General features: G+C 38.1%; 1 protein-coding gene and 2 pseudogenes across 1 annotated transcript; all 3 read left to right on the top strand.

Moving 5' to 3' along the window:
- The first annotated feature begins 206 nt into the window (after positions 1 to 206).
- On the top strand, positions 207 to 3,161 carry LOC143603692 (uncharacterized; annotated as a pseudogene).
- Positions 3,162 to 3,468: 307 nt separating this feature from the next.
- Positions 3,469 to 5,270, top strand: LOC143603691 (receptor-like protein 33). The gene is made up of 3 exons (XM_077080423.1): positions 3,469 to 3,514; positions 3,833 to 4,579; positions 4,669 to 5,270. The coding sequence occupies exons 1-3, from the start codon at positions 3,469 to 3,471 to the stop codon at positions 5,268 to 5,270; spliced, it is 1,395 nt and encodes a 464-aa protein (XP_076936538.1).
- A 5,508-nt stretch (positions 5,271 to 10,778) lies between these two features.
- Positions 10,779 to 14,154, top strand: LOC143603690 (receptor-like protein EIX2; annotated as a pseudogene).
- The last annotated feature ends 13,081 nt before the right edge of the window (positions 14,155 to 27,235 follow it).

Here is a 27,235-nt window from a genome sequence, read left to right as displayed (position 1 = left end):
TGGATACAAATTTTGCATGATCATCCACAACGACTTGCAAAGTCTTCAATGGGCCATCAACACAATTATCACTTCATGTAATTTGTTGATCATAGCAGCTCATATTTCATCTCGTTTCTCTAGAAAGTTGTGGTTGAATCATGGGAAATCAGTGTGTTTTGGGGCTTCATTTCATTTTCTTAAGCATGCTTATGGTTGCAACCACTTGTTTGGGTGCTCAAAATTTGACGACAAGCTGCCATGAGCGAGAGAGGCTAGCACTGCTCAAGTTCAAGTATAGTGTCAAAGATGAATTCAAGATGCTGTCATCATGGGTTGGCGTTGATTGCTGCTCATGGGACAGAGTTCGTTGCGATGGTGCAGGAAGAGTTATTGGTCTTCATCTCAGAGGAAATGCATGGGGACTTTCTTCTTCATGTTGGGTTACTGGCACCGCAACTAGTGGAAACGCCTACTTAGTTAATGAAAAGTACTACTTAGTTGGTGAATATATCACCTCTTCTTTAGCAGAGATAAGGCGTTTAAAATATTTAGACTTGAGCGGAAATGATTTTCAAGGAAGGCGGATCCCTGAGTTCATCAGCTCATTGAAACAGTTAAGTTACCTCAATCTCTCTAATGCAGGTTTTAGTGGTCATATTCCCCATCATATTGGAAATCTTTCAAATTTGAAAGTTCTTGATCTTAGTACATTATCAGACATGCAATTATTGGAGACGAATGATATGTCATGGATTTCTGGCCTTTTGTCACTCGAGTATCTTGACTTGAATGGAGTCAATATTAGCGAGGCAAAAAATCGTGACATGGTGCTTTACATGATTCCTTCAGTAACACACTTAAGCTTGTCGTGTTGTGGATTTTCAAATGCTGATCTTGCGGGTCCTCATCTTAATTTTAGTAGAATCCTTCCCAACATCAAATACCTTCAACTTAAGGACAATGCAATTGAAGGCCGATTTCCTTCACTTTTAACAAACTTGAGTTCCCTAGTATCCCTTGACTTTTCAGGCAACATTCTAAATTCATCAATTCCTTTCATGCCTAACCTTTGTAACCTGAAAGAACTGATTGTTTCATTTAGTAATCTTGAAGGAGTAATGATTGAACCATCAACAAATGAATCCACATGCTCTCGATATGCTTTAGAGATGCTGGATTTATCCTGGAATGAATTATGTGGCTTGATTCCAAAATCACTTGGAAGGCTTACAGGTTTAAGAGCAGTACATCTTGCATCAAACACATTAATCGGTCCAATCCCTGAAGCTTTGGGGAGATTAAGATATTTATAAGTATTAGATCTATCTTCCAACCAGCTAGATGGTCCCATTCCATCATTCCTTGGGCAGCTAACCGCACTTGACCTTTCTTATAATCACTTGAATTGCTCGATTCCAGAATCCTTCGGAAGTTTAACAGCTTTAACATTATTAAATCTTCAAAGCAATCAGTTAACAGGTCCAATCCCAGCATCTCTAGGAAGACTAAATTCACTGCTTACATTTTCAGTGTCTTCAAATATGTTAAATGGGACTGTTCCATTTTCAATTGGCCAACTCTCCAAACTAGTTGAATTAGATGTGTCTAACAGTTCTTTAGAAGGAGTGGTTTCGGAAGCCCATTTTGGTAACCTCTCGATGTTGAAGTACTTTTACACCGGTCTTAATTATAAGTTGATCTTCAATATCTCACATGAATGGATACCTCCATTCCAGTTAGACGGTGTTGACCTTAGCTCTTGCAGGATTAAAAATGGGTTTCCACATTGGTTGCAAACTCAAAGGAAGCTTACGGATTTGGAATTGTCTAATGCTAGCCTATATGGACTTCTACCAACATGGTTGCGAAAGATGCCCACCATTTATTTCTTAGATCTCTCTCACAATAAACTCAGTGGATCTTTGTTAAACCTTCCTATTAGCAAACATACCCATTATTTTCTTCTAAAGGAAAACCTTTTCAATGGGTCAATTCCAAGGTCACTATGCAAAGGAACAGAGCTGCGCCTTTTCGATGTTTCCAGGAATGTGATATCTGGAAATATTCCTGATTGTTTGCAAAATCTACAAAAAATGAGTGTGTTAATACTTAGTTCAAATAGGTTGTCTGGAGTCCTTTCAAGTTCTTACGGAAATATTTCATCACTGGTATGGTTAAAACTAAATGACAATAAATTTTGTGGCAAGCTTCCTCGAGATTTACGGAATTTGACAACCTTAAAAGTTATAGATTTGGGCAATAACGAATTCTCTGGAAACATACCAAAATGGATTGGAGAAAATCTTAAAAATTTGATAGTCCTCAGGTTGCATGAAAACAACTTCACAGGAAGAATTCCTCAATCTTTGTGCAAATGTTCAAATCTCCAAATTTTGGATGTAGCGCACAACAAGTTAACAGGATCCATCCCTCATTGTTTTGGAGAGCTGAATGGGATGATCCAGGAAAGTCAGGGAGATATTCGTGATGGAAGTGCAATTCATGATGACATTGTGTTATCACAGGTCATGAAAGGAACCCAACTTGAATATACAAAAACATTGGGTTTAGTTTATAACATGGACCTTTCAAGCAATAAACTTATCGGACAGATCCCTTTGGAGATAACTACACTTATCAAGTTGGTAGGTCTGAATTTGTCTCATAATTACCTCAATGGGAGTATTCCCAATAGCATTGGGAACATGAAGGAATTAAATTCTCTTGATTTCTCAGACAACCATTTTACTGGGATGATCCCTTCAAGCATGGCAACTTTGAACTTTTTGAGTTGTCTAAATTTGTCACAGAACAACTTGTCAGGACGGATTCCAACTGGAAATCAGTTGCAAACACTTACCGACCCATTTACATATGCTGGTAACAGAGATCTATGTGGTGCACCTCTGCCAAATAACTGCTCCTATCATGAAAATCCACCAACTACAAGCAAGAACATATACAAGGAATCTAATGAGCCAAAGAATTTATGGTTTTACTTGGACATAGCATGCGGATTTGCAACAGGTTTTTGGGGTATTATTGGAGTCTTGTTGTTTAAGAAGCAATGGAGGTACAAGCTTTTTATGATGGCGGAGGTAACCATGGACAAGATATATGTGGAAGTTGCAGTAAGAGTTTCCAAGATTTAAAGGGGCAAAGAAGACAAATTACTATGAATCATGTTTTTGTTGCAATTATTATTTTGCTTTATAATACTTAAGTTGTTATTTATGTTTGTATCATGTGTATGCATTAACTGTTTATAAACAATTGGTATGCCATATGTAATTACGAAAATTAAAATATTTCAATAATAATTTGTTCTTCATGTGTATGCATCCTTTTACTTTTCAATACTTCTGGGTTTGACTTTGACCTAAAAAGTTTTTGCCTGAACTGCTTATAAGCAATAAGTGTGCCATATGAAAATTTAAAAATATTTCAATAATAGTTTGTGTATTTGATTATGATTATCGATATTGGATGGCTCCTAATTTCTTGTTACCACTTCTGATAATAATAAATTATGGTACGTAGTAAGAGGTAACTACTCATTACCGTATTTCTTTTGAGCAATTAGTTGGTTAATTTTGAGCTCTTCAATAAACAATCCATTTCATGCTAACAAAATTTTAAACGAGACCAAAGAAGCTTTAGGTTAAGCAAAACTCATTTTGATAGCCTACATGTATCTGTAATCTATTTAAACGAGACCAAGGGTATTTTATAGATGTTAAGCAAAACTCATTTTACATCTAACGGGTCCAATCCCAGCTTCTATAGGAAAGCTAGCTTCACCTAGAAGCATTTTCAGTGTCCTCAAATTTTGTAAATGGGAATATTCCAGTTTCAGTTGGGCAACTCTCCAAACTAGCACTTTTAGCCGTGTCTAACAATTCTTTAGAAGGAGTTGTTTCAGAAGTCCATTTTGCCAATCTCTCGTTGTTGGAGTATTTGGATACAACTTCTAACCGTAAACTGATCTTCAATATCTCATGTGAGTACAAACCTCCATTCCAATTGAGAAATGTTCTACTCGGTTCTTGCAAGATTGCATATGGATTCCCACAGTGGTTGCAAACTCAGAGGAAGCTTGAGGAGTTGGTGTTATCTAATGCTAGCCTATATGGACTTCTGCCAACATGGTTTCGGAAAATGTCCATCGTTTCTTACTTGGATCTCTCACACAACAAAATTAGTGGATCTTTGAAAAATCTTCCATTAAATGGGTTTACAGGGTCTTTGCTTCTACAAGAAAACCTTTTCAATGGGTCAATTCCAGCGTCATTGTGCAAAAGTACAGGGTTAACACTTCTTGATGTTTCTGGGAATAGGTTATCCGGAAATATTCCCGACTGTGTAGAGAATTTACAACATATGAGTATGTTGATATTTAGTTCAAATGGGTTGTCTGGGGTCCTTCCGAGTTCTCTAGGAAATATTTCTTCATCATTGTCATGGCTAAAACTAAATGACAATAACTTCAATGGTGAGCTTCCTGGAGAATTAAGGAACTTGAGATTCTTAAGACTTTTGGATTTGGGTAATAACGACTTCTCTGAAACATACCAAAATGGATTGGAGAAAATCTTACGTATTTGATGGTCCTCAGATTGCATAAAAACACCTTCACGGGAAGAATACCACAATCTTTGTGCAGATGTTCATATCTTCAAATTTTAGATGTCGGACACAACAACCTAACAGGACCCATCCCTAATTGTTTTGGAGACTTGAATGGGATGATTGAGAAAACACAGCTAGATATTCGTAATGGAAGTTCTGGTTCTGATGAGAATGTGATTCAGGTTATGAAAGGAATGAATCTTGAATATGCAAAAACTCTAGATCTAGTGTTTAACATGGACCTTTCAAGCATTAAGCTTACAGGACAAATCCCCCTAAAAATAACTACACTTACTTTGTTGGTGGGACTCAATTTGTCTCATAATCATCTTAGTGGGAACATTCCAGATAGTATTAGTATTGGCAATATGAAGGCACTAAATTCTCTTGATTTCTCAGACAACCAGTTTACCGGGATGATCCCTCCAAGCATGGCTGATTTGAACTTTTTAAGCTTTATGAATCTGTCACACAACAACTTGTCAGGACGGATTCCAATTGGAAATCAGTTGCAAACACTTACTGACTCATCAATATATGCTGGTAACAGGGATCTCTGTGGTGCACCTCTGCCAAAGCAACCGGGTTTTGGGGTGTTATTGGAGTCTTGTTGTTCAAGAAACAATGGAGATATAAGCTTTTTGTGTTTGCAGAGGTAACCACGGACATGATATTTGTTGCAGTCATGGTGAGAGTTTCCAAGATGAAAAGATTAGGAAGAGACGCCACATAAGTCCTTAAAATGCTAGCAGTTGCGGAATATATATATATATACAGGGGAGATTTCAATTAAGAATCCCTTTGAGTTTTCTATCAATAATTATCTTTCCTTCTCAATACTAGTATTGTGCCTTATGTTTATGTATTACATGTGTGTTTTCTACAGACATGATATAAATGCAAAACTTTTCACTTTTATACAAAGCATGCTTGTTTGACTACTGTGGCATCATACTTCTCACCCACTTATCATTTGATTATTTTCCAAGTAATTCGTTCAAAACTATGAAATCAGTTTTTGTTTGATCGCTATATTTCGTAATTATGTTTCTTTCTCACAACAAATTAAACTAGCACAGTAAAAAAGGGAACTCACCAGCGCATTTCATCAAACATTCACTTTCATTACTCATCAGATAGCATCTGGGCCCATTGGTTATTTAGAAGTTTCTTGGAAATCAGAAGAAAGCTCTGTCACTAGGTCCACATTTATAAATTAAAAGTCATGGTATGTACGTTCATTATCATATGGGTCCACTAATCTTGACATTTTATCATCACTTGATGAAATACTATTAAATTTATTTTGAAGGCACAAATTTTTAGTTTTTAATAAAGCCTAAAAGGCCAGAGCCAGAGGTGATGTTCTATACTTCTATTAACCAAATAAACTAGTTTTATAGTTGTCCCAGTCTGAGTTTGCACAAAATATTTATATTGTAACGTTGAATAATTCGGGCTCATAAAAAGATGGCATTTGCAAACTAATTTATTTATTACTTTTTAAATATACTGATATAATTCAAATAACTAGATATAATTAGTAAAAACAAAATAGTATATCTAACAGAAGGAAGGGAGCATCCTTATGAATTATTGTATCCTGCATTCCTGGAAGTGAAGGGAGGAGATAATAACTAGTAGTCACATTAAAACCATATTATGTGAAAATCAAGTAACAGTTGGCTTTTACGGACCTTGGGTAACTAGAATACGTTTTCTGATTGTTTAGTGGTGTCAAGATATTCAGCTTTAGGGCATATGATTCTTTCTTCTCCAGACAAGATGAAAAATTCACATCCAATACTTAAATGTATAAGATGCTAATCTTTATCTTTAAATTGTGTTGTCAGATGTAGAACTTGTTGAAATTATAAAGAAGCTAAAGAACATAATTCACAACCGCCGCTTAGACCCTAAACAGGGGCAAATCCCTTTATTCCAGCTTGGCTGATTCAACACCACTTGACTCGTTAACTGTTGAACCGTGACCGACCATGTGACCGGTTTAACCAACCAATTAACCAACTTACAGAAACAAAAAGAGGATGCACAATTTAGGTTAAAAAGTTTAGAACTTGATCTTGAGATTGAACCGTTTTAACTTTAATCTAACCGAACTGTTAGTTTTACTCGGTTTGGACAGTTCCACAGTTTTTGAACACCCCGAACTACATCAAAAGGCAAGTTACCATTTACCGATGCCATTTTTTTATTTGACCCGACGGAACGACATGCCACTTTTATCCATAACTCGAAACCCGACCAAGAAATTAACCTGAAAGAACTTGTATCCATGAAACCTGAACCGGAATTCACCAAACCTGAACCCAAACCGTTCTAATCGATTCAATTGTTGGCCACACATTTAGGGGTTGCGTGTATATCCGAAAACTTGAAAACCCCATCTACACTTTTATACCGTAATACTATTAGTTTGCAACATGTTCAATCGTTTAGTATGGTTATTTTACTTTTTAAGTTATAATTGCTTATTTATTCTAATAATTATATACGAATTGATTTTAAGTTCGTTCTATACTATAGGTGTTTGGATTGATTCATAGGTTTCTTGTTCATAGGTATGAGGGTGTGAGGGTGAATTATACCCATTTGCATATCCAATCTCATATTGGTCATGAAATTGCAAAGATCTGAGCTTTATTGCTTTGGGTGTGATAACCAGGTGTATGATCCTGATATTGATAGAGCTATGATGGCTAAGCAGATTTTACGGTTAGGAAATGAGAATAATATTGAAGGGGTTAGATCTAATAGTAATAAGAGGAAATGGTTGACCTTTGAGATGGGATTGAACAAATTGAGTTTTAGTATGTTTAGTTCCTCATATTCAACCAATTGTGTTTTGGTGCATGATGTTCATGAAAGTTATTGGTGTTGTTGATTTTGGTTATTTGTAAGTATGTTTTTATTCATGAATATTAGTTATTTGTAACTGGTTCGAATCTAAGTACAAAGTTTTTTTGTTCATTAATGTTGGTTATGATGTTCAAGCTATTGTGTTTTAGTTCTTGGTGTTGTGTTTTAAATTTGGATTAAAATTTAGTGTTGTTTTTAAATTTTGATTATTTTAATATAAAACACACTGTAATTTATCTTGTGATGCTTTAGGTCTTGTGTTTTAAATTGGATTAAAAATGATAATTATAGATTGATAATGCTTCCATATATTATATAACACACTGGACAATTATGCCCTTAGAGTGTTATAAAACAAGTATAAAAGTAAAAGACACTCCCAACGCACCAGATCACTTCGTACACTTCTTAGACACACTTCATTTCTTATTCTAACCTCACTTTATATATATCAAGAACTGAAGCTTGATTGGCTCGTTTACACACATACCCACAAATTTTTACCAATACATCTATATTTTTATCTATACATATTGAAATTAATGCCTATACATAAACCACCTTTACCAACACATAATATTACTTTCACCCACTCATATATTTATGACACGTGTCAACAACACCTTCGAGGGACATGCCATGCCATTGTTGCAGTCCACGTCAGTTGCCAAGTTGTCTGCCACGTTAGCCGCCACGTCAGCTGCCACCCACACAAATCATTATACTTTTACTACACGTATTTATTAGTCTTAGCCACACATGTATGTGTAGGTATAGCATGGGACGTAGCTACACATAACTTATGTGTGAGCAATGATATACATATCTACAGTTTTGAGGCAACACATCATAACACTTAATCTATGTGTAGATAAAGACAATTACAAACACATAATAGGTTTTTACCAACACATACAATGTGTGGATAATGTCCTAAATTTCTTGTTGTAATTCCCCACTCTCTTCCCTTTCTTCCTTTCCTTTCCTACCTATGCTTTCCAATTTAGAAGGAAAGGATCTCCCCCCTTTTTTTTCTTTCTATTTATTTTATTTTCTTTTCATACCTTTTATATTTTGAATGAAACTCGAGAACACAACTATCCCCTTCTTTCCCTTCTTTTCTTTTCCTTTCTTCCTTTTAGTTAACTTGGAAACTTAAAAACAAAGTAATCGGCACGCTTTTATTTTAGATATAGGAGTGTATGACATTGATGTATACATTTGTTCAAGTAACAAACCAAAAATATATAATTTTACAAACCAAACCCCCAAAGTCATTCCTCATATCTTTTCTTTTTCTTTGCTTTTTTTTTCTTTCTAATGGATGGATATGAGTGGAAGAAAGAAAAAAAAATAATTAAAAGAAGAACAATAAGTATTATTTAATTAAATAGAGATAAATATAGGGTATGAGATGTATGAGATTTTTAAAAAGTGATAAATAAATTTAGAAAAATGTTAACTTTAGTTAAATTATCTGGTACGAGATGCAGGTTGGGATGTGAATGCTCTAAATAAGATATAAAAAATAAAAACCCCCTAAAAGATTTTTTTTTGGTTAAACAATGATTTTATAAATAATAAGGGTATTTTGGTCGTTTTTAAAGAAACTTAGCAGAAATTTGAATGGAGTTAGCGAAATGTATGATATTGGTAAGAATTCTGAAACCTTAAAAGTCTATATGTAAAAAAAATTGAACTAAAGTTGCTTAAGCAACCAAATCTTAAGGACGAAAATGACACTTTACATAGAGATTAAAGATAGCAAATAAATAAAGTAAAATAAAGCATGTTAATCAAAATTTATAATGGCTTAAAAAGATTTTACGTGTTGGATTACTAACGACGGCAGTCTGCAGGCTTGCACCGAGCCCACAAGTGGGTTAATAAAATGGGCTGCAAACCGATTAATAAAGCATGTTCAATTAAGTGCTAGTGGGCCTAAGAAAACAAAGCAATCCAATTGTAATTTTAGAAAATCTATAAAATAAATCGGAACTAAGGATCGAACCCCAACCTTATCAGTCAAACCGATTAATTATTAGAAATCAAGATTTAATTACAAACTTCTTGTATTTACACATTCTTGTTACGCATAAACATATCGCTGCTTCATATCAAGGGATTTAATAATTAATAATAATACAATTCTAGCCTCTAGAACACGTATTTGTCACAGAACTTATGGTTTACGTTTTAAAAATGTATGCATCTGCCTATACTATAAAAACAAAACCATTATTCCAAATATCATTCAACTAGAGTTGTTACCTAATACTATTACATGTATAGAATTACTAACAAAGTTACAAATATAACTTTAAATGTTGTATTAAATGAGGTTTTAGATATTTATGAATTATAAAATTTTTATTTATCATTATTTATAGTTTGTTAATTCATAATGTATGTTATTATATATATTACTAAATTTAACTTTTGTATTGCATTATTTTAACCATCCGTGTATTACACGAGTATATCTTAGTAAGACAATAGAACAGGTAACACCAAAGTCATTAACGAGGATAGGGTGTTTACTTTGAGGAGATAGCTAAAGCGTGTGAATACTTGTAGCAAATATCATTTAATGAAGTAGGGTCAATGACTTATCTATGGTTGGTTGGCTGGTGGAGCAACTTTCTTGTAATGGAGGACTCGAAAAATCTATGGATTAATTAATCGTTAGAAATATCAAGAAAATAATCTTCATTTCTGTTATCCTCTTAAGAACTAAAACTAAGTTGTTGTCTGATACTTGAATCATGAGAAATCAATGGCATTTTTGTAAGTTCTCTCGATTGCTACTTAGTTGACAAATGGTGGACTCTTCTTTAGCAAAGTTGTGGCATCTGGAACATCTAGTCATGAGTGAGAAAGGTTTTAGCGAAAGTCTGTACCCATGAATTCATTGGATCCTTGAAAAAGCTTCATTATCTCAATCTCTCTAAATCAGCTGTCAATGGCTTTATTCCACATATTACGAATTAAAAACAACTTTAAACAGAGGCGAAAATGACTTGTAAATCCTCAATGTGAAAAGGTTTATTCATTGTGGACTAGAATTATTGACTACAGTTGGATGGGAATAATTAATTTCGTATACCAGGATACAAGAACGCAATTTTGCATATACAATTTGTCAACTAAGCACCCACAACGACTTGACAAGTCTTCCATGGGCCAAAAGCTGTAGTCCATCTACACAATTATAAATTAATGGTTTCAACATAACAACTCATCTCTCTTCTCATTTTCAAAAAAGTTTCATTGTTAAGAGTTGAATTATGGGAAATCAAGTGGTTTTGGGGCTTCCTCTCATTTTCTTAAGCATTTTTTTCTTGCAACAACGTATACTTGTTTGGGTGCTCAAAATTTGACTGTAAGCTGCCATGAACGAGAGAGACTTGCACTTCTCGAGTTCAAACACAGCGTCAAAGATGACTTCAAAGTGCTCTCATCATGGATTGGCATTGATTGTTGCTCATGGAAAGGAGTCCTTTGTGATGCTGCCACCGGCAGTGTTGTCAGCCTTCTTCTAAGGGGAAATTACATGGGAGTTTTTGAAGAACAAAATGGAGAGTACTACTCAGTAGGTTGTAATGTGAATTACATGGGATTTTTAGAAGATGAACTAAAAGAAGACTACTACCTAGTAGGTTATAATGTGAACACATATTTGGCCGAGTTGAGGGATCTGAAACACCTAGATTTAAGTGGGAATTATTTTAAAGGAAGTCCGATTCCTGAATTTTTTGGATCCTTCAAGAAGCTAAGTTACCTCAATCTTTCTGATGCTGGCTTTGATGGTATTATTCCCCATCAAATTGGAAATCTTTTCAATTTGAAGGTTCTCGATCTTGGTTCAACTTTTGTTATACAAACGCTCAATGCAACTGATATGACATGGATTTCTGGCCTTTCCGCACTCGAGCATCTTGACTTGGATGGCGTGGAGCTTTCTCAAGCAAAAAATATTAATATGGTATTATACAAGATCCCTTCATTAACATATTTAAGTTTGAGTGGTTGTAGGCTTTCTAACGCTGATCTTGGTCTTCATCTTAATTCAACTAGAATACTTCCCAATATCGAGCATCTGGATCTTAGCTTAAATAGTTTTGAAGGTCAACTCCCACACTTTTTTCAGAACCTCACATCTTAACAGTTCTTGATCTTTCATGCAATCGCCTTAATATGGCATGGAACTCTATAAACATGCTTAACTTAATCCCTTCATTATCAGAATTGCATTTGTCAGAATGCGCAATTCACAATGCCCCCTTTTCACCCACTTATTTTAACTTCAGTGCCAATTCTAAGATACAATATCTTGATATTAGTCGGAATTCAATTGGAGGTAGATTTCCATCTGATTTGATGAGCATGACTTCCCTAAGAGTCCTTGATCTTTCAGAAAACAGTTTGAGCTCGTTAATTCCCGTCATGCCTAACCTTCTAAAGCTTGATGTTTCTTTTAATATCTTTGAGAGCATTGATCTTGTTGGAATCTGGAGACAATGTTATCTCAAGGAATTGAGCATATCAGGTCTTTATCATGGAGAAGAACTGATAAGCCCGTCAACAAACACATCTGAATGTTCACAATATTCTTTAGAGATGTTGGATTTATATTTAGGAAATTTAAACGGATCAATTCCAGAATCTCTTGGACATCTATCCAAGTTAAAAGTCTTACGTCTCAAGTCAAACTATTTGACTGGTCCAATCCCTAAAGCTTTGGAGAGATTAAGGTCATTGGAAGTATTAGATCTATCTTATAATGATTTAACCGGTCCCATTCCAGCATTCCTCGGAAAACTCACCAAACTTTACCTTGCTGAAAATCAATTTAGCGGTTCTATTCCCGAATCACTGGGAAGTTTAACAAGCTTAACTCAACTGAGTCTGGAATCAAACCAGTTAACAGGTTCAATACCAACATCTCTAGGAAGATTAGCTTCATTACAAGCATTTTTGGCGTCTTCAAATTTATTAAATGGCACAATTCCATTTTCTATTGGACGACTCTCTAAACTAGTTATTTTTGATGTGTTGAACAATTCTTTAAAAGGAGTGGTTTCGGAAGCCCATTTTGCTAACCTTTCGATGTTGAAGTACTTGCATACAACTTCTAATCATAAGTTGATCTTCAATATCTCACATGAGTGGATACCGCCATTCCAATTAATAAAGGTTGAGCTTGGTTCTTGCATGATTGCAAATGGCTTTCCACAGTGGTTGCAAAATCAGAGGAAGCTTAAGAATTTGGTGTTGTCGAATGCTAGTGTACACGGATTTCTACCAACATGGTTTCGAAAGATGGCTATCATTAAGTTATTAAATCTCTCTCACAACAAACTCAGTGGATCTTTGATAAATCTTCCTTCTAGGGAACCTATTAATGAGGTTGAATATGATCCTATTGAGATTTTGCTTCTTCAAGATAACCTTTTCAATGGGTCAATACCAAGGTCATTGTGCACAAGAACACGTTTAATACTTCTTGATGTTTCCAAGAATAAGTTATCAGGAAATATTCTTGACTTTGTAGAGAATCTACAAACGATGGTTACGTTGATACTTAGTTCAAATGAGTTGTCTGGTGTCCTTCCATCTTCATTAGGAAATCTTTCATCATTGGCAAGGTTAAAACTAAATGACAATAATTTTAGCGGCCAACTTCCTCAAGATTTAGGGAATTTGATATCCTTAAGAATTTTGGATTTGGGCAATAACAAAATCTCTGGGAACGTACCAAAATGGATTGGAGAAAATCTTGCATATTTGATGGTCCTCAGGTTGTCTAAAAACAACTTCACAGGAAATATTCCTCCATCTCTGTGTAAATGTTCATTTCTTCAAATTTTGGATGTCGCATACAACAACTTAACAGGGCTCATCCCTCGTTGCTTTGGAGAGTTGAAAGGGATGATTGAGGCAAGACAACCAGATATTACGTATATGAGTGTGGTTGAGGAAATGGATATGGTGAATGTGAATCAGGTCATGAAAGGGACCCAACTTGAATATACAAAAACTTTAGGTTTAGTATTTAACATGGACCTTTCAAGCAATAAACTTAAAGGAAGGATCCCTTCTGAGATGACTAAACTTATCATGTTGGTGGGTTTAAATTTGTCTCATAATCACCTCAATGGGAGTATTCCTGATAGCATTGGGAAGATGAAGGCATTAATCTCTCTCGATTTCTCGGACAACCAATTTACCGGGATGATCACACCAAGCATGGCAACTTTGAACTTTTTGAGCAGTTTGAATTTGTCACACAACAACTTATCAGGACAAATTCCAGCTGGCAATCAATTGCAAACACTTACCGACCCATCAATATATGCGAGTAACAAGGATCTCTGTGGTGCGCCTCTGCCAAAAAAATGTTCCAATCATAAAAATCCACCAACTACAAGAAACAACAAACACAAAGATGCTAATGAGCCAATGAATTTATGGTTTTATGTGGACATAGTGTGTGGATTTGCAACAGGTTTTTGGGGTATTATTGTTGTCTTTTTGTTCAAGAAGCAATGGAAGCATAAGCTTTTTATGATTGCAGAGGTAACCATGGACAAGGTATGTGTGGCAGTTGCAGTTAGAGTTTCCAAAGATAAAAGGGGAAAGAAGCCAAATAAATTCTTATGAATCATGTATTTGTAGCATATATTAATTTTCTTTTCAATACTTCTATTGCTATTTGAATTTGTATCATGTGTGTATGTATTAAGAGCTGCCGTGTGTCAGTTTGTATTACTAGGTCTTGAATAATTTTACCTTTTATTTGTTTACTCCCTCCAAGTTCATCACCTCCGCGCGACCTCTTGAACTACACCACCGCTTTCGCCTCCCACCTACCATTGACAACTACCACGAGCCCTCCCCTCACCTGCAATATCATTATCACCTCATTTGAAGCTTATAATATATGTCAAAACAAGATAGCCCAAGTTTTTATATGTGAACTGTTGACAAGGATATGTTATATTATATTTATAGTAATCCTCTGTATATATAGGCTAAAATACAGATACGGTAAGAATTACTTCACCACGCAACAAAATAAATGGGGCGATAACTCCTAAATCAATTTTACAATATCAATTACAAGAAAACCATAAACTAATTTTATTTCACTATTTCAAAACTATTTTTTTTTTGTCAAAGAACTTGCAAACTAAATTCACTTAATTTCTCAGACAATAAGTTGACGGTAGATCTCTGTTATTCCTTTTTAATACTATTACAGGTTTTAAGCTTGAATTATCAGTGTGTGTTTTGTATAGACAGAAGAGGCATCGATGCAAAAATTATCACTTTTAAACAAATGATGCACAATGTGAACTCCACCAAATGGTAACTATCAGCCCTCCAAGGCATTTCATGTCTTACATTTGTGTCCTAATTTATCATAGGGATACTCTGTGTGTAGTTATCACTTGAAACAGGGCTAAAGAACCTTACCTGACTAAATTTAATAATAAAAGGAAGAAATCATCTGCCAAGCATTTCATTGGGGAGCATCAAGTCTATTGATATGAGGAGAACTTAAATTACGGCACCTTGACATACATTTCAGATGTATACATAAAATAATAAAATAGAAAAAACCAAAGTTATTTGAATGAATATATGCCGGTATATATTGATGGACCTTTCAAGCAATAAGCTTACAGGACAAATCCTCCTAAAAATAACTACACTTATGTTGGTACATGTGTGTCAGTAGTTCATAGTCTAGCATTTGTAATCAAGTCTGTAATGTAATTATGTTTTGTTTATGATTGTTTTGTAATACGCGAAGTTGTCAACAAGTTCGCTATGGCGAACTTGTTGAATCAGCGAAGTTATGGACAACTTCGCCAATGGCGAAGTTGTCGTGTATAAAACTGTTTCGCTGAAACAGTTTGAGGGTTGGTCGTTTAGGGTTTGTTTCAGTGTGTTTCATATTGGTGTTACGTGTTATTTTCTGTAATAGTGACCGTGAGTCACGTGTTCGGTTATCAATATAACGTGGTTGATTTATTGCTCGTGTGATTCTATCTCTACACTCGTAACTACCTGCGCAGGGATTCCGCACCTGCGTTGTTAGCGATATCCCGTGTACGATCCGTCCAGGAACCTACAATTGGTATCAGAGCCAATCGGCTCGATTGTGAGGTTCGGGATCTCACGCGGGTGTAGAAAACGTCTCGTTTGACCTATTCGCGGGACGTGTTTTTGTTGGGATTGAGTTTTGCTAGTGCTTGACAGTCTTTTTCAAGCCTTTGCATTGATCGGGAGCTGCTGGATTGACGAAAACAGATCTGAACAAACTTCCCTGTTCATCGGGCGAAGTTACCGTTCATCGGGCGAAGTTACCATTCTTCAGGCGAAGTTGCCGTCGCTGGAATTAGGGTTTTTGGCGAAGATATAAGGATTAGCGAAGTTAACCACAACTTCGCTCACTTCATAAGTTCGCCTTAGCGAAGTTATCCGCAACTTCGCTTCATACCCAAGTTCGCTCAACTCATAAGTTCGCCAGAGCTAAGCGAAGTTATTTTTTAACTTCGCCAAATCTAGCGAATTTAAGAACTCAGCGAAGTTCTCTTTTCAGCGAAGTTAACTTTCAAGCGAAGTTATTCTTAACTTCGCCTACTGAGCTGTTTTAATATTTTTTTTTTTGTTTTTTTCAGGTTTTTCAGGTTTTTGCAAGGATGTCGTCGATCAACATCTCCGATTTGGTCAAGATGGAAGTAGAAGCGGGGTCTGCCACTAAGGCCCCGAGGCTGATGAAAGGAACTGACTTCGTGGCATGGAAGGACAGATTCATCCAATATATTAAATATCAGGATGCAAAGATGTGGGTGTGCATCCAGGATGGATATATCCCACCAACCATGGTGTACGAAGGTCGCGATGTGGTTAAGAAGTACAGCAAAATGGAGGACGAAGAGAAGAAAATGTACGAGGCCGAAAGCAAGGCCCATGCTGCGATAACAATGGCACTTCCTCAAGAGGTTCTCCATACGTTCCGAAAGTACACTTCTGCAAGAGAGCTTTGGGATGCTCTTGAAAATAGATTCGAGGGGAATGTGGGTATCCGTGCATCGAAGGTAAAACTTTTGAAGACCCAGTTCTCCGTCTTCAAATTTTTGAAGAACGAATCACTGGATGATATTATCACCAGATACTATCATCTAATGACAGAGCTCAGCAATTATTCAATTGCTTACCGAGAATAAGAGATCGTTGAAAAGCTTCTCGATGCTCTCCCACCGAAGTGGGAAATGTACACCGTCCTTATGAGGGAAGACAGAGACTTTCCAACCTATGATCTAGAAACAGCAGTAAACAAGCTCAGAACTTATGAGCTTAATATGGTTCGAAAGGAAACACCAACAGATCAGATACAAGACCCTGGTATGTATGGTGCTAAGGTTAACTCAGGCTCAAGTTCAAGGCCTGAATCTGCTGCTTTTTACTCGAAAGGGGAGTCAGGTCCTGACTCACCTCATGAAGGAAATGTTTCTGTTAACATGAATGGTGATGTATGTTTCGTTGCTGGAGGATCTAGTACTTCAAAGCCTCAAGCGTCCTCAAGTGGTTTTTCTGCACATGCCTCAAGCAATAATTATTCCAAGATGCCTATGAGTGTAAAATCTGCTGAAGAGCAGTTTGCAGTCTATGCATCATTTATTGCTTCCTATGAAAACTACATCCAGGGGAAGATTGTGGACCCTGCTGTTCTGGATGAGGACTACGACCAGATCGATGCTGATGATCTGGAGGAGATGGATTTGCAATGGCAAATGGCAATGATTGTGAGGCGTGTTAAATGGTTTATGCACAAAACTGGAAGAAAGTTTGTTGGTGGTAGGCCCGGGTTCGACAAGTCCAAGGTAAGGTGCTATAATTGTCAACAGTACGGGCACTTTGCCAAGGAATGCAGAAATGAGAGGGTTGAACGAGGACAAGGTCGACCTACACAACACTCAGGAGTTAACAGAGAGATAAATGCCATGTTGACCAGAGAGGCAGGAGAGTACAACTGGAATCAACGCTCAAGTGGTTCTGGTGAGCAAGCAAACATGGCTGAGTCTGAAGCTGAAGAATGTGAGAAGGTTGAAGAAATTGAGAAAGCAAATGAAGAAGAAACCGCTTTCATGGCAAATGACAAAGATAATCGCTCCGAGGTAAGTCCTAAACCTGTTTGTACAAAATGTGAGAATTTGTCTGAGCAACTTGCGACCATAACTGATCAGTATGTTCGTTTAGATGCTGAATTTAAAAATCTTAAAGAAGATCATCATTTTACTAAGGCAAGAGAAAACAGTTTTAAAGTTAAAATAAAAGCATGTGAAAAAGATGTCAAAAGCTTAAAAACTAAACTTGCTGAAAAAATTGATGTAATTGACCTAAGCTATGAGGTTTTAGAAGAAAAAACTAAACTTATTGCTGAACGTGAAAAGCAGATTGCTGACCACCAGGTGAAAGTGGTGGAACTGAACCGAAAACTCGAGCAGTTCCGAAATTCCTCAGCTATTCTTGATCACCTTGTTAGTGATCAAGGTACCTCTCCAAAGAGAGGAGGAATTGGTTATCACGAGGTTCCACCACCTTATAACCATAATTACACTTTTAACCCTAGTGTACAGAAATCTGCTGAGTTTGAAGTTCCTCAGACAGTTCCCATCAAGGTTACATTTAAAGAACCAACTGTTAGTAATGGCGAAACGAGTTCGCCTGTTTCTAGTGTAAATATTTCTGTTACGAGTCCAGTCTCATCGGATTCGGATAAGTTGTCCGAATCTGGTAAGACGAACGAGAATGTAGTGTTACCCACCGGTGGAGATAAAAATAAATCTTCTAAAAAGTGTACTCCACTCAACCCGTATGTCCCACCTTATGTGAGACGAACGGCTGGTAACACTGCCTCTACATCCAAACCAACATTTGACAAGAAATTGGAGAGTCGGTGTTGCTTTAGATGTAACAAATTAGGGCATTTAGTTGCAGATTGCCCTCTGGAGCCGAGATTCAGAGGTGTGAAGCCAAATAAAAATGAGAATAAGCGTCATTTTGTTCCTGCTAAAAATGAAAACTTTAAAAAATGCCAAAATGTAACGAATTCAAGTTTTCATAAAGACCAACCTCATTTTTACAACCAAACCTCAAGATATAACACTTTCAATTCTCAAAGGTTTGGAAGGCATTACACCCAATCTGCAAGGAGATTCCCTAACAGGACTTACAGAAATTATCCTGACGCTAACTTGAGAAAGCCAGGGTACGGGACGTATCGATCCAAGACCAATTGGTCTTGGGTCCCAAGATTCTAACTCTTTGTTTTATTGTGCAGGAACAGTTGAACAGGGCTGCAAACAATCTTTGGATTGTAGATAGCGGCTGTTCCAGGCACATGACAGGCAACAAACACTTGTTGCAAGACTTAAAACCTGTTCAGGGAGCTAGAGTTAGTTTTGCTGGTGAAAGCGGTGGAAGGATTACCGGTAGAGGAACTGTGTCGAATGGGAGAATGACACTTGAAAATGTAAACTTTGTGGAGGAACTAAAGCACAATCTGCTGAGTGTGTCGCAGATTTGTGATAAAGAATACACTGTCCATTTCACTAAGAATGAAGCGATTGTATTGAAGCCTGGTTTTCATATACCAGAAGAATGGATAGTAATGAAAGCTCCACGTGAAACGAATACATACGTGATGGATATGAGGTCTACTGAAATGGTCACCGGAGAATCCTGTTTAATGACAAAGGCAAGCGAATCAGAATCAGAATTATGGCACAGGAGAATGGGACATATTCATCTTCGTAAGATGAACTTCATTGTCAAAAATGGGCTTGTGATGGGCGTTCCCTTAAAGAGTTTTAACTTTGAAGATAAATGCATAGCGTGCAAGAAGGGAAAACAACACAAGAAAAGCCATCTCACCAAGACGATCAACTCAATTGCTGGTACTCTAGAACTACTTCATATGGATCTCTTCGGTCCGGTGAATGTACAAAGTCTAGGCGGTACTTCTTACTGCTTGGTGATAACTGATGATTACTCGCGATACTCGTGGGTATATTTTCTGAAAACGAAAGACGAGACGACTCAGATGGTGAAGAATCTAATTACAAAAGTCGAGAACGTCATGAGTAAATCAGTTAAATTCATCAGAAGCGACAATGGGACAGAGTTCAAGAACTTTGAGATGGAAATCTTTTGTCTTCAGAAGGGTATTGAGCATCAATACAGCGCTCCGTATACTCCACAACAGAACGGAGTAGCTGAAAGGAAGAACCGAACGTTGATTGAAGGAGCCAGAACTATGCTGGCAGACTCATAGCTTCCTGTGATGTTCTGGGCTGAAGCAGTTGCTACAGCCTGCTATGTTCTGAATCGGGTGTTAACCGTTAAGAGACTTGGAAAAACTTGTTACGAGCTTATGCACGGAAGGAAGCCCAACTTGTGCGGTCTTGAACCTTTTGGGTCTCCTTGTTCGATTTTGAAGACTAATTCGAAATTTGGTGAAGTAGCTGATGAGGGAATCCTAGTCGGTTATGTTGTTGGGACTCCCAACAGACGGGTCTTCAATACGACAACTTGCAAGGTGGAGGTGGTTTGTAACACCGACATTACTAGTTACCAACCGCCAAAACCAAGCAATGGACCTGCTGAGCTGTTTGACTATGTTAAACTTTTTAAGTCGTTTAACGTACCTACTTTGGAAATTTCTGAAGAAGACGAAAGAGCAGTGACGAAGATGATATTTGATGAGGAAGAGGAGGTAATGCAACATCAGATGACAGAAAAATCTCAGCCTTCCACATCAAACCCTATCGATACCCCTGCGGCCTCAACTGAAGATGAGTTTATTAATCTTTTTCACTCTCAGCATGAAACTACCATAGAAGAGATCTCTTCAAACTTGGAAGACAATTTGCATGTCGGTGCTGTTCCGACCACGAGAATTCACAAAGATCACCCATTGGAGAATGTTATAGGTGATGTGTCCTCTAGTGTACAAACCAGAAGTAGCTTGAATGAGCACACCTGTGTTTATACAAGCATTAAAGATACAGGTATCATGAACGAATGTTTGTACTCTTGCTTCATAAGCCAAGTTGAACCGAAGAATTATCAAATGGCTTTAAAGGACAGCTCGTGGGTCGAAGCCATGCAAGAAGAGTTGGCTCAGTTCGAAAAAATGGAAGTTTGGACTTTGGTTGAAAAACCAAAGAATGTGCATGCTATAGGCACGAAATGGGTGTTCAAGTGCAAGAGAGATGAAAAGGGGATTATCGTGAGAAATAAGGCGAGGCTGGTTGTTAAAGGTTTTAATCAGCAAGAGGGTATTGACTACAATGAGGTTTTCGCTCCTGTTGCCCGGTTAGAAGCGATTAGATTGTTTTTGGCGTTTGCTGCATCTAAAAAGATGAAGGTGTTTCAGTTGGATGTGAAGAGCGCGTTTCTTAACGGGAAAGTTGATGAGGTTGTGTTTGTTGAGCAACCTCCGGGTTTTCCTGACCCAGACTTTCCGGATCACGTATACAGGTTGAGCAAGGCGTTATATGGGTTACATCAGGCACCTCGTGCCTGGTATTCAACGTTATCAGACTACTTGCTGGAAAATGGTTTTGAAAGAGGATTGATTGACAGTACGTTGTTTGTGAAGAGAGAAGGATGTGACTTCCTACTGGTTCAAGTCTACGTGGATGATATCATTTTTGCTGCATCAAGAGTATCCATGTGTCAGGATTTTGAAGCTGTCATGAAGAAACGATTCGAGATGAGTGCTATGGGTGAACTAACCTTCTTTCTAGGATTGCAGGTTGATCAGAAGAAGGATGGGATGTTCATTCATCAAACAAAGTATGTTCATGATGTGCTGAAGAGATTCAAGATGGAGGACAGTTCTCCATATGACACCCCAATCTGCGTCAATCACAAATTGGGCGCTGAATCAGATGGTGACGCAGATGTGGACCCTACTCTGTATCGGGCGATAATAGGTTCATTAATGTATTTAACTGCTTCTAGGCTCGATATAATGTTTTCTGTTTGTCTTTGTGCTCGTTTTCAGGCAAACCCAAAGGAATCTCACATGAAAGGTGTGAAGAGGATTTTGCGGTATCTTAAGGGCAAGCCGAAACTAGGGTTGTGGTACCCAAAGGGAGGAGACGTTGAACTGGTGGCATATACAGATTCTGATTATGGTGGATGTAATCAGAGTCGGAAGTCAATAACAGGAGGCTGTCAGTTTCTTGGAGGAAGATTAGTTTCCTGGCAGTGCAAGAAACAGACATCAGTTGCAATTTCAACATGCGAAGCTGAATACATGGCAGCATCCAACTGCTGCTCTCAGGTTTTGTGGATTCAGCAACAATTGCGCGACTATGGTCTGAATTTCTTACTTACTCCTATTTTAATTGATAACACTGCCGCCATCTCAGTAATTAACAATCCCGTGAAGCACAGTAAAACTAAGCATATTGACATTCGTCATCACTTCATACGGGATTGTGCTGAGAAGAAACTGATAAAGATCGAAAAAGTTGATACACTTGAAAATTTTGCTGACTTGTTTACAAAAGCGTTTGATAAATCCAGATTTCAAAACCTAATTGAGCTAAACGGGATGATCAATCCCGAGTAACCATGTCTTTGTGATTTAAAAAAAAAAAAAAAAAAAAAAAAAGGGTCATTTTTGCTTAAAATTAGTCGGTTACCTCAGTTTGATGGACATATCCTCGGATATGTTTTGGTCCTCGTTTTTCGACTTAGAAAATAAGGATAGCCATTAACCGGAAGACTGAAAGTAACCGGGGCAGCTATGACGTGTGTTCTTTCAGTTGCTGAAAATTAGTCGGTCATACTTAGTAAGAAGGACACATACTTGTATGTGGTCGGTCCAGTTGATCCATTGGATCTTCAGGATAGCCGTTTACCTGACGACTTTGACGTGATTGGGGCGATTGAAATTAAAGTTTTTTACGGGAAATGAAATTACTTTTCAAGTCTGTTACTTCGTAAGAAGTTCACTGCTGTGTTTAACAGAAAATTGATCCAACCTTGGAAAATGATATATATACTGATTGTGTGTGCTTAACTAGTGAAGTTATTAGGCTTAAAAGGCTTTAGAACAGTCATTGTAATTCATGGTAATTTTTATGGTGCGTAAAAGTGTATGTGATACTAACTTAAATTTACTCGAATTTACGTGGAAACTCCTTAAGAGTTTTGTATGTCTTCATACATATCTTTTCGAAGGATAGGCAGAAAAGCGACTACCCAGTCATACACGAGCCAGTGAGTGTTCTGATTCCCGTGAAGAAAGCATTTCAAGATACTGCAGTGATCCAGATTCGGGACTTGCAGTGGTTTAGTACTCCGAAGTCGATAAAAATGTTGATTTAAAAAAAAAAAAAAAAAAAAAAAAACATGTATATTTTTAGTACTTATGAGACATAGTAACAATCAAGACTTCTCATGTCTGGAGTAAGAAGAGAACGGGATGCAGTCAACGAGTATATACAAATTAATCAGACACTATGGGTCGAAGTCAACTCGGGGTGACTTGGGTATAGCCAAATACGCTTTGAGAATAGATAGAAGACATCATTATCTCTGAGTTGTTGCCAACTTAAAATTTTGAGCTTAACTGAACCTTAATCCGTATCACAGAAACGATGAAAACCATTTACGTTATTTACATGCTTACAACCTGTGTCTCTATGTCATAATACAGCTAAACACGGATCTAAGTGACAGTCACATCGTTAGTATGATTCCTGTTAGGATCTTTTCTAAAACGTAGTGGTCCCTGACTAGACTGAAATTTGATCCCTTATTTCGTTAAAATTTTTCTAAGTTGTTTTTTAGTTTTTGTAGTTATATTATTTTATTGTTGGTTACTGGGTCTTGATCATATTTGTTTAACTCTTTTTGGAAACTTCTAATGTTAAGTGCAAGATTTTTCAAACTTAAAGGGCTGATTTTGAAATTACGGGCGAAGTTGTTGAATTCGGCGAAGTTGTGCTTAACTTCGCCAAGGCGAAGTTAAGCGTAACTTCGCCTGAACCAACTCAGCCCTATATAAGGACTTTCAAACGGAAACAGTAACATATATTGCAAATTTTTCCGGCGAACATAATATCAAATCCATATTATCCGATATCGTGTTTTCATTCCGTTTTCGATCCTTGATTTCAGTTTCTTGTGCTCATTAACGGTATGTGTTGTCAATATCATTCACAAACTTACTCGTTCGGTATAGTTTTACCCGGTTCGAGACCTCGGGTCGTCGAACCTTCGAAACCAAGTTTTTCGACCTCACGTTACGTGTTCATGGACGACCTTTTCGTCCTAACACCATTGAAATATGTTGGACTTCATTGTTATATCCTTAAATCGGTCCGAAACGTCGGATAAAACTTGTTTGAATCTGAACAGTCGCCGTTTCAGATTCAGGCGAAGTTAAGGTTTACGCGAAGTTATTCTCAACTTCGCCAGTGGCTTAAGTTCGCTTTCAGCGAAGTTATCCACAACTTCGCTTGAAGCTTAATTTCGCCTATGGCGAAGTTATCCATAACTTCGCCTTGAACACAACTTCGCCTATTTCAAATTTTTTATAAGATTTCAGACGAACTTACAGATGAAGCGAAGTTGTTCCCAACTTCGCCTCACCTTTAAATTCGCCTGTTCTGTGTACATCACAACTTCGCACATGGTACACAGCGAACTTGTGAGATGGTTATATGGTCTCTAACCTGATTTGTTTTATGCAGATATGGCTGCTGTTGGAGGTGCTGGTGGTGATGATGGTGATGAGCAACGACAATTCTTTCCAGCCCATAACCAATACATCACTTTGGATCCAGACGCACGAGGCGTTGAAGACTATAGGGAGATTATCACATTTCTCCAACGATCACGAGTTTTTCACGCGATCACTAATACACTACCCATATCTCTGCCTAACATTGAAGATTTCTGGCAGACGGTGTATTATGATTGCAGACCTGAGCCTCCAGTGATGCGAGCAACTGTCAATGGTCAAGGCATACAGTTTTCCTCGGAAGACATACGGTTGGCTCTGCAGTTCGGTGATGAAACGAGAGACGACCCAACGGAGTTCGTAGCTCCTTTCCGTGACGGAGCTTACTTGAGGATGGGTTATTCGGGTCCGCTGGGGGACTCGCAGAGGAGGAAAGGCTTTCTGCTGGATCAATGGCGCTTTCTGATGCATGTGTTAATAGTATGCATGTCCGGCAGAAAGGCAGGAACAGACGGGATGGGTGCGACGATGCAATCGGCCATGATTGCGCTGACTTACAACCGCAGATATTCTTTTAGTCAGCTAATCTTTTACGAGATTGATCGTCAGAGACGGGCGACGGCGCGCGAGCGTTTTATTATGTATCCTCGGTTTCTACAAATGATTATTAATCATGTCGCTCCGTCTATACCGCAAAGACGCCCTATCAGATATGTTGAGTGCGTAACAAAACGTATCTTTGCTCAGTGCAGGACGTCGAGCACTCGTAGCAACCCTGAGCGGCGTCCCAGGCATACTCCACTTTTCGGGTATCTCATCAACCCGGAGTATGTTCCTGCAGGAGGGGACGAGTTCAGGGATCCGCAACCACATCAGGCGGCAGCACCTCATGCTGTATCAGCTGCGCCTGTTGTATCTTCTGCTGCTGTGCCAGCTACTATATCTCAGGCTGTGTCCACTGCTGAACACGTTGATCTAGATGCTGCTTTTAGTGGACATGGTTTGTTTGATATGGATATCTCGGGTCCTCAGTTGGTTGATGTTACTAGAAGAGCTACTTCGGTAGCTGACTCCGATTTAGACGAAACGTTTGCTGAGGCGAGACGGCTCATGGTATCTCGGGAAAGGATTACGGGAAAGAGGCCGAGAACTGTGGAGGAGGATGAGGATGAAGTGGATGAAGAGGAGGCAGTGCAGATTGTGCTTAGACGTTCAAGAAGAGAACAGAGAGGTATAGGTTCGGGAGCTGGAGAATCTTCAAGACTAGTACGTTTTGCTCCACCTGCCTTGTCTGGTATGTCTCTTATTACTACTACAGCACAGGTTACAGCGGTCGAGACGTCGGCCCCAGCAATTGTGTCCCTACCACCCCAACCGCTTAATCCACCGGTGGTAGTTGCACGATTTGTGGAGTCGACAATCACTTCTACTGCAGTGTTACCAAGTGTACCACCTGCGGTCACTTCTGCTGATGTCCCGCCAACTCCAACGCCTACTTCAGATTCCGAGAGGATTACATCACTAGAGCGGATTGTTGCTGATCAGACAAAGACCATTCAAAGCCTAGTGGAATCCAATCGACTACAAGCTGCCCTCCTGGTTGAACATGGAAGAATAATAGATGCCTTCAAGGATTACTTGGCATCTCAGGGGGAGAATACTTGTAGGGGCGATGAGTTGAGAACGAAAAGACGAGAAGATCATAACGATGATCCCAATGCACCTTCCGGTGCAGGTGATGAGCTGCCAAGAACCTCTCAGGCTCTTGGGGCTTCCACAACTGAGGGGGAGTCTACAAATGCAGCTGGTGATGATGTTGTAGTTGTGGATGACGACGCTGATGTTGAAGACGTTATCGATGCTTTGAAGGAGTTGGATGAGGAGGAGGACGATGAGTTGATGGATGATGACGACGTGTTGCCTATGGATGAGATTGAGAGGATAGGAGAACAGATTAATGTGGAAGATGTATTAGAAGAAGGTGAGATTGTGGATGATTCAGTGGAACATGAGATTCCAGCTGTTGAGAGATCAGAATTGGGGGATGAGAGTGTGATAGAAGATACAGTATGGGAGGAGCAGCCGAACTGGAAAGAAGGCTGTGCTCAGTGGTTTGTTAAAACCAAGAAGCCTGCAGTGCCAACGATGTTCAGAAAGACTTATAATATAAAGGGCTATGCAGAGTCAAAGAAGGGAATCATATGCTGGTTGTACGACAAAGAGCTGAAACTATTTGTGATCAAACGGTACGACGGCATTCAGTACTTTAAGCGATTGTTGAGATCTCTGAATTCCTTACCAGAATGTGAGGTGAAAGATTTAGCGAGATTGGGGCTGATCAATAGAAGCAATGATGATATGGCAAGAATCATTGAGAAGATTGTATAGAAAGAAGCCATTAAAGACAAAAAGTTTGAACTGCTAAAGCCTCAAAAAGGAAAGTTGATAGAAGACAAAGATCGTGGAATGAGGGCTGACGGCAAACCATGGATGGTTATGAAGTATAAACCAGTCCGTCATTTGAAAGAAGTACCGATGAAAGTTATGCCCAAGAACGTCCTAAAAGATTTAAAATGGTGGTACGTAGATTGCGAGACAGCTGAGGCAGTAATGGAAGATGAGGATGAACAAGAAGTACTTCGGGTTTACGACCCGATGCATCTTGTTAATCTGTCGCAGGCTGATTTGAAAGTGCTCAACGAGAAGAAGATCTTCTACATTCCTGCTTGGAAGGATCAAGCTAGGAAATATCAAGGGGTAGTGTCGGTATGTGTGAGAGAAGGGGCGCACGCGTAGAGGTGAAGATTACAAGACTCAAGATTTGAAGATCAAGATATGAAGCTACTGCCAAGGGGGAGTCTGTTGGTACATGTGTGTCAGTAGTTCATAGTCTAGCATTTGTAATCGAGTCTGTAATGTAATTATGTTTTGTTTATGATTGTTTTGTAATACGCGAAGTTGTCA

This window comes from Bidens hawaiensis, unplaced genomic scaffold, assembly GCF_021521415.1.
Source record: "Bidens hawaiensis isolate Kalapana, Puna unplaced genomic scaffold, B.hawaiensis_p1.1 tig00062436_1, whole genome shotgun sequence".
NCBI lineage: Eukaryota > Viridiplantae > Streptophyta > Magnoliopsida > Asterales > Asteraceae > Bidens > Bidens hawaiensis.
The sequence above is the reverse complement of the archived record's forward strand: the minus strand, read 5'-3'. Positions and strand labels throughout refer to the sequence as shown.